At 47.8% G+C, this 8821-nt stretch overlaps 1 protein-coding gene across 1 annotated transcript; it reads left to right on the forward strand.

Annotated features, from left to right (window-relative positions):
- Nucleotides 1–7524: 7524 nt before the first annotated feature.
- On the forward strand, nt 7525–8463 carry LOC142002827 (olfactory receptor 52D1-like). Its single transcript, XM_074979259.1, has one exon. The coding sequence runs from the start codon at nt 7525–7527 to the stop codon at nt 8461–8463; it is 939 nt and encodes a 312-aa protein (XP_074835360.1).
- The last annotated feature ends 358 nt before the right edge of the window (nt 8464–8821 follow it).

The following is an 8821-nucleotide window of genomic DNA, read 5'->3' on the forward strand; positions in this document are numbered from 1 at the left end:
TTTCAGCATGTGTGCTATGATACAGACTGAGAAGCGTGGCCTTGGGGTGCTCACTCTTCCCTTCACTGCATCATTTTTCACCAAAGTACCAAGGATAGGGGTGGTTTCTCCTAATGACTTCCAAGAAGAATGTTTGTCTGGAGAGTGCTTTGGTCCTAAATTTGTTTCTACCTCATACAGGAGACCTGTGATATGGATGAGGTGGGGACAGATTAGATGATCTCATGGGCTCATGTTCTTAAAGGCTACACATCTGTCATGGCTCCTTCCCCACTCTAGCAAGATAAATGCAGAAGTGGGGGCCAGCAAAAGTACCTTTAAAACCTTATCTTCCCGGTTTTGGTATAAACTGCCCTCCCAAAATCCTAAACACCCTTAGAATTTGGGGATAAAATTTGCTGCAACCACCCAAGTAATCATAAGGAAACCAGGGAGAGACTACGTGGGAAATCTCAGCCCCAAAAGTAAAAGCCAGGACACAAACATTAACCAATACCAGGTTAATAAAAAGAAAAAGAGAGAACTTTTGTTATTACAACAATATTTATGTCGCAAGCCTCGTGACTAGATGGAAGAGTCACAAAATAATATGGGGAGTTTTCACCGTGGGCCTAGAACTTAATTACAAGGACAGAAAAAGAACATTTCTAAAAAGTGCACAGACATCAGACCCCACTTCCCAAACCATAAAACAATAAAGCCGAAAGGACTCATCTAAACTTTACCCTACTTACAGAAGATTGGAGGGCCTGTTCTTGGAGGGAGATATTCTGAGTCTCTCCCCCTCATGGCTGGGAAGAGAAAAAAAAAAAAAGAAAAGAAAAGACAGAGAACAGAAAAAGGAGGAGCCAAAATTTATTTTTTACCTACATTCCTGTAGGCCAACCCCACCTGGCTAAGGAGGTTAACCCTTTATCTCCCAGGTTGCTGGGTAAGTCTCATGATCATGACAACATCTATGAAAGCTTGTGTGTGGCATGCTGTGCAGCATCTGATGTTTTTATGGTTTGCCTGCTGCTATGCCGTATGCAGCAGGGAGTACAGCAGGCATGATACAGGGGCCAGATCAAACATACAAAGCAGCTGGTCAGGGCAAGACATCAAGCTTATTGGTCAAAGTAGGATGGGAGGCTGTGACCTCCCACAGAGCCCATGACAAAGACCAGGTAGGATTGGCAGCAGAGCAGTGGGAATCTCAGAGCTCCCTCGGGATTTGCCGTAGACGGTGTCTCTTTTGAGTTTGACTCGAGGGTTAAACTTTGGCCCTCCTCCCTTGGAGCTGTGGCTCTTGGGCTTTGCCCATCGATACAGGAACATGAGGAGTGGATGGGCTCTGGCATCAATCCCTCCTCCTGGGTCATGTCATGCTATATATTGTCAGAGGGAGGACGAGGTACAATGACGTGTGCTTGTCAGAAAAGTGATGTGGTGCAATGGAGTTTGAGAAACCTGCACTGGAAAGTTGGGCTTTTTTAACAGTTCTTGCACAGCTCAAGGGTCTAGTCCCCTGGTATGGACACAGCCATACCACTAGAAAGATGCTTTATGCTATTAGAATTAGGGGAATACACTATATCAGTGTAAAGCATTGCCATGCTAATACAACTGTGCACAGAACAGACGCTGTGCTGGGAGAACTATTTCCATAGAAGTAAAGAAATTAATACATCCCTGTTCACAATTTTTCTAATACGAACAAAGAAAAGGGTCTAGTCCAGGTCTTTAAACATTAGGCAACATCTAATTAAGACTCACTTGTACAGCCCTAGTGAAGTTCCATTGTGTGTATGTAACTTAAAACAGATTCACAAGTGTGTTGTGGGAGTCAATTCCCTTTCTGTCATTGCTCGTGGTCCCTCCAAACTAGCAGTAGAGGTGATGGTCTGGAGCAGAACATTAGCTGTAAATTTGGCAGTGATAACACGAGGGCCTTTGGCAGGACTTCAGATTATTGGTCAAAGCTGGTAGGGAAGTGATGACCTCACAGAGAGGCTGTGACAGTGACCGGGTAGCACAGGCTGCAGGGCATTGTCAGTCTCAAAAGAGCTCCCTATGGCTTTCTGAAGCCAGTGTCTGCTTTGGGGTCTGCCTTTTGGACTGAAAAAAATCAGTTTCACTTAGGTGACCCTGAGGAGGAGACTCTTCATAATTTCTCCCTTTCTTACTATTAAATTTACTTGAAATTTGGAATCCCTGTGAATAATATAAAAATCCCAGAGAAGTTTGACATCCATGTCAGGCAAATTGTAGGCCCACAAAACAGTGGATGAAGGTGGAAGAAACTTTTTGGACTCTGGAGTTTTTTTCTTTTTTGGTTTCCTTCTCTGGCGGTGAGTCCATCCGTCCACGTGTTTGTGAGACTGTTAATTGAAGATCTCCTCCAAAAGCACAAGAACGAGGGCCACCGACTTTGACGTGCAGCTTCTGCTTCTCCTAACCTAAAGCAAAGTCAGGGTTGGGTTGTGCCAGGAAATTGGGATGTGCCTGGAATCTGGTGGTTCAGGATCACATGGAAAGGGAGGGAGTTGAGAGGAGGCAGAGCCATAGTGCAGGTTGATCATGGGGGGAACATCTCCACCAAGGGAGCGGGCAGTTGGGGCTGGAGCATGCCGTCTTGCCGGCCACTGGACTAGGTAAGTGCACCCCTGCAACACCCACCTCTCCTGCAACAGCCCTTGGACACAGTGCCAGAGTGGGTGTAGGGGAGCCAAGAAAAAGATCCCTGGGGGTGGGAGAGTCCTGTCAATTCCCAGAGGAGCTCCAGCCCACACCCCAGCACCATGGGTCCTTCCAGCTTGATTGCCTCACGACTGGTCTGTGCAGCCACCTCCCACATAATGGGCCTGGCTTAGCTGACCTCCTTGGGCAAGACAAGAGGCAGGATACACAGCACCCCCCCAGCCACAGTGAGAAGTCCAAGGTCAGGGTGCATGTCCCACTCATAGGAAGAAGCTGACGTCCACCTTCACCCTCTTCTGTAATCCTCCTCCCTCTCCTCAGGCCTCCCACTCCTTCCAAACCCCTGCCTTAATCCTACACCCCCATCCCCTGCTCCCAGTGACTCTTCTTGTAGAACATGTACACTCAGGCAATGACAGGTTCTTAAATGATTGGTCACTTGCCCTGTTTCACGTACAATATATTCCACTTATGATTAGTCATAACCAAAAGCACATTTCCATTCAAATGGGGGTTAACATGAAACCCCCTACGATATAGCATTGGGGGGGCAGTTTGGACTAAGCAGTGTCAACCTGGGGTGCCTTTGGTCACAGGGGAGTGGTTATGACTGCATTGTCGAAACAAGGATGTGCAAAAGCAGCTCCACTGTAGCTCGCGCTCCCAGGAATTCAGGTGGGAGATGGGGAGAAGATGGTCACGCTCTAAATGATGGGCAGCAACATGGAAATGTGGGAGACAAATTACTGCATCTTAATCTTGGCTCTTCCTTTTTCCTTCTGGGTTTCCCTAGTTCTGGATCACCCTATTGATTCTGCAAGATTCAGATTGTCCAGACAATCTCCAGCCTAGGTATCAACAAATCATTTCTTTGTTCCCCAAGGAGTCTCACATGCTGAAGTTCCCCAGGGTCTGTTTTCTACTCCTCAAGCTGCTCACGGGGCTCTGGGAATTGTTTGAGAGTCCAGGACAGCCTGTGTGTCCTCTAGCACTGTGCAGGGGATTTATAAAGGTGGTAGTCAAACACAGCAAGTGTCAGATGAGAGATTCATGCACCGATGAATAGGGGTCTGCCTCTCTGTCACTGTAAGTGGACTGCCTCTCTTAGCTGAGAGTTTCCTCTTTCTGCAAGTTGTTGGTGAGTATCCTTTTTCTGAAAGCTGTTTAGTTTACCAGTTAGGTTACCTGGTAAAACTGAAGCTAAAAATTATTGGGAATAGTTGAGACATATGTATCTGTTTTTTCAGGTTAGTTCCTTGTCTCTTTCTATGTCCTTCTATCTGGCTCACCAGCTTCCTTTTTACCATCTGCTGATTTTCGTCTGTTTCACTCAAGTTTTCCTATTCAGCAATTGCGCTGCCTGTTGGGAAGTGCAGCCAAAGTCTCTTCAGGAGGTAGGTGAGTTACTATATGATTCAAAGAAAGAATAGGTCACACACTGGCCAGACTCTGCTCTGTCATTCTGCCTTCACGGGGGTACTCCAGATTGAAAACGGCCTCCCTGTGAGCATGAGTAGAGCCCATGAATTTTGGAATCCCTGTCCTTCAGAGCCAGTCTCAAAAATGCCACATTAATGTAGCATTTCCTTTGGACTCCTCGAGCACCCTACAGAAGAGCAGTCTCTGTAGCAGGAGCTGCGAAGATGATTTTCACAGCTGGGAGATGAAAATTAATCACAAAGAATGATTCTGGTCCCATCGAGATCAAGGAGAAAACTTGCGACTAGCTCAGGAATTCCCCCATAATCTAAATATAGGGGATTAAATCCAGGTCCTGAGTAATGCCATTGACTTCAGAGGGGGTCGTTCTCTGGCCTCCTTTGGATGGCTGAGCTTGTTAGGAGTGAAGATCTGACAGGAGTGTTCCTGAAATCTCAAACTCACAAGCTGAGAGGTGGAAAACCATCAGAATAACAATTTTTTTTGTGGGTGGCAGCGGGGAGAGTTGTCTCTTCTCTCTGTGCTGCTGCGTCTCTGAGTCTGGGGAGGATGAGAAATAGCAAAAGGCTGCAGAAATAAAAGCCTGTTCCTCTTTCTGAGGAAATCAGGTGGGTGAAACTTTCCTTGGGGAGGTCCAGGAGTGCATAGAGAGTGTGCGTGGAGTGACAAGGGGGGATATTCAGTAAACAGTGTGCAGTGTGGTGCATTCCTGAAATGGGGCAAAGGACTTCTGGCCTAATACACAGAGCAAAGAGGTGTAGCCAGGCCTCCTAGGGGTGTCTCAGACACTACCACCATGCAGACCGCACTGGGGCAGACACTCTGTGACACGTTCCTTCCTCCAGAACATCCCTGCTTCCCTGAATCATCCCGCTGCAGCCTCCTGGCAAAGTCAGCAATTGCCTGCCAAGGAAAGCAGCCTCAGGAAAGTGTGCCTGGGTTTCTGACAGCCTGCGGGACGGGAGGGGTTTGTGTCATTGTCATGCTGGGCCTTTTGCTCTGCATAGCCTCTCTTCTCACCCCCAGGCCTGTCCCTCTCTCCATCTGTGCATGCCCTCAGCTGATGCTTGGTTTCCCTTCCCCCCTCTCTCCCCCCCACAGAAAGGCAGTTCACGCAGATCTCCCCCTTTTCCTTGTTACAGGGGGACACTGAGCTTAACCTAGTCCGGGAAGGTATTTGTGCGAGCTGTCGCTGTGGGGCCTGGCACCTGGGTTTTGTCCTGAGTGAGGGAGGGTCACTGGTAGGTACTGGAAGGTAAGAGTTGGAGGGGGCGGGGGCTTCGTGGATCGGCAGGCAGTGTAACAGGTTGTGGAGAAGTCCAGGTGTGTGCAAAGGGAGGTGGGCAGCCCTGATGGTTACAGGGCAGGGAGTGGCATGAACACAGACAGGTGGGCAGCGCTGGGACGTGTATTTGCTCTCAGTGTGTTTGAGCTCGTTCCTGGAGTCTCTTTCCCCTCCGAGCCACAGAGCTACAGCCTGTGTGTTTCTATCTGTTGGAGTTGAATGACAGTAACATAACATCCAGCATTTCTCTGGGGGAAGGAAGCATGCGTGTTTGTTCCTCAGTTGGTTCAGTCTCCATCACATTCTGATGTCCTTTTCATACGCTCCTTCTCCATCCAAGGCTGCCCCCGTTCCAGCAGCACACTGGCCTCCATTGTCCTCTCTGTGCTCCCTGGCTTCCATGCTGTCGTAATCATGAGGGTTAGCCAGCAGCCTGGGGGCAAATGGGTTAACCTCCTTAGCCAGGTGGGATTGTTGTATAGGAATGTAGGTAAAAATTGAATTTTGGCTCCTCCTTTTTCTGTTCTCTGTCTTTTTGCTCCTTCTTTCCAGCCATGAGGGAGAGAGACACAGAATATCTCCCTCCAAGAACAGGCCCTCCAATCTTCTGTAAGTAGGGTAAAGTTTAGATGAGTCCTTTCGGCTTTATTGTTTTATGGTTTGGGAAGTGGGATCTGATGTCTGTGCACTTTTTAGAAACGTTCTTTTACTCCCCTTGTAACTAAGTTCTAGGCCCACAGTGAAAACTCCCCGTGTGTTTTACTTTGTGACTCTTCCATCTAGTCATGAGGCTTGCAACAGAAATATTGTTGTAATAATAAAGGTTCTCTCTTTTTCTTTTTATTAACCTGGTTTTGGTCAATGTTTGTGTCCTGGTTTTCAGTTTTGGGGCTGAGATTTCCCAAGTAGTCTCTCCCTGGTTTCCTTATTATTACTTGGTTGGTGGCAGTGAATTTTATCCCCAAAATCTAAGGTTTTTAGGATTTTTTGGGGACGTTTATACCAAAACCTGGTAGATAAGGTTTTGCAGGTACCTTTGTTGGCCCCCACTTCTGCATTTATCTTGCTAAAGTGGGGAAGAAGCCATGACACATGCCCTCTGAGCTGCCTGGTGCTCCCCACAGCTCTTACTCTGCAGGGCAGGAGGTATCTCCCCTGAAGTCCTGCTCCCTTGACAGAGAGGCAATCAGTTTTCCCAGGGAGAATCACCCATGGAGAGTGGCAAACACCAGGACACGGCTGCTGTGGCTCTTTGTGCACCCATAGACACCGTGCCTGACTTCAGAGATTGCTTCACAGCAACAACTTGAAGGCTGATATATATACACATTCTAATGAGAGCTTGCAACCCTGGGACATGTGAGGGCCTAGATAAATACCAGAGCCACTGGCACCTGCCTAAATGAGTGGGCCGTGTTTACACAAACATTTCATCCCTGAATACTCCAGGACCATTTGAAAGCCACCTATGTTTGCCATTCATGGTGAGGGTTGTATGTTCATCCTTCGGATATTTTATGGACTCAAGTCATTACGTTTCTCACCATGCAGTACCTAAGGGGATCTCTCCACCGTATGAAATACACGCCTCTAGTAAGAGTTTCAAGGCTCCAAGAGCATAGGATTATTTTCCCCAGGGGTCTCCATTCAACATGATCACAGAGAGAAAAAGTGCCCAGGTGTTACACAGAGAAGTCCAGGAGAGGCTGAAACATTATTTTATCTTTTGGTCTTGTATTTTCTCAACGATTCCCCATTCCATTCCTGCTGCAGACCAATGGTTTGTGCTGTTTCTCACCACGAACAGTGAGCAGGAATTCCCAGAGCAGAATTCCAAGATCAGAGTGCCTTGACAGCCAGCTCTTGTCCTGACATCCCACAGTTAAGTTAGAACCTTGTTAGGTGTTTGAGGAGTTGAAGATATTTCCTCCAATGGGGAGACCCCTTAAAATTATTGACACTGAAGTTCATGGGCCATCCTGTGACCCATCCACATGGCTTGCTTAGCTCCCTTGGAGGACATCTCTGGACTTCATTATGTGTAATCTCCCTTGCTCTGCTTCTATCCCTTCACAGGAACCATGAAGACCGCTGAGCTTACTCAGTTCCACACCCACCTCATGGCAGCTTTCAACCTCAGCTCCTCTGAGCCTTCAACATTCATTCTAACGGGCATCCCTGGCCTGGAAGCGGCCCACATCTGGATTTCCATCCCTTTCTCTGTATTCTATATGAGCAGCATGTTTGGAAATTTCACACTTCTGTTTGTTGTAGCTAAAGAGCAGACCTTACACAAGCCAATGTACCTGCTGCTCTGCATGCTGGCGCTCACGGACATTGGAATGTCGACCTCTGTCGTGCCTAAGGCACTGCTTATATTTTGGTTCAATTTGAAGGGCATTACTCTGGGCGGCTGTCTCACCCAGATGTTCTTCATTCACATGGTTCTTGCTATGCAGTCAGCCATCGTCGTCACCATGGCCCTCGACCGCTATGTTGCCATATGTAACCCCCTGAGATACTCCACCATCCTCACCAACGCACATGTAGCTAAGCTGGGGTTAGTGTGTTTGTTAAGAGCTGTTTTTGTTGTACTGCCCCTTCCCTTGCTCCTGAGGGCACAGCCGTTTTGTGCCAACCACATTATCTCCCATACCTACTGCGAGCACATAGCAGTGGCAAAGCTGTCTTGTGGGGACACCACATTCAATAGGACGTATGGCTTGGTGACAGCACTAGCAGTCAGCGGGTTGGACCTGATGCTTATTGCATTGTCATATGGACTGATCATCAGAGCTGTCCTGAGCATCTCCTGCAAGAAAGCCACCCAAAAAGCCCTCAACACCTGCACAGCTCACATCGGTGTGTTGCTGATATCTTATACTTCCTGCCTCTTCTCCTTCCTGACACAAAGGTTTGATAAGAGCATTCCTTCCCATGTGCACATCACTTTGGCCAACCTCTATCTCCTTGTTCCCCCGGTGCTTAACCCTATCATTTATGGGGTCAAGACCAAAGAGCTTCGTGACAAAGTGGGTAAATACACCTTCAGAAGGTGATTACCTGCAGCCACTGACTTTAAATCTCTGCAGTAAGAGGAGAAAAGGTTAGCTGTCTATGAATGAAGGGTTCTGAGCCACAGTTTGGCTGATCTGAGCACCGGGGAAGTTCACAGCCTGAGAAGTTCCTCATACCGAATGTCTTATCACTCCATGACGCGGCACTGCTCTCTTCATTGGTGAGTTCTCTCTCTTTGATTGTCACTGGATCTCTTTTGGCATTACCCACCAGCCTACGCTCCACATACTCTGTCACCTGGCCTTTTTCGGACTTCCAGACCACCAGAAGATACTGCCGTCCTCTCACACCAGGTGGTTTTCCTTTCGTCAAACCGAAGTTACACTGTCAGATAGCTAG

This window comes from Carettochelys insculpta, chromosome 1 (genome assembly GCF_033958435.1).
Source record: "Carettochelys insculpta isolate YL-2023 chromosome 1, ASM3395843v1, whole genome shotgun sequence".
In the NCBI taxonomy this organism is placed as follows: Eukaryota; Metazoa; Chordata; order Testudines; family Carettochelyidae; genus Carettochelys; species Carettochelys insculpta.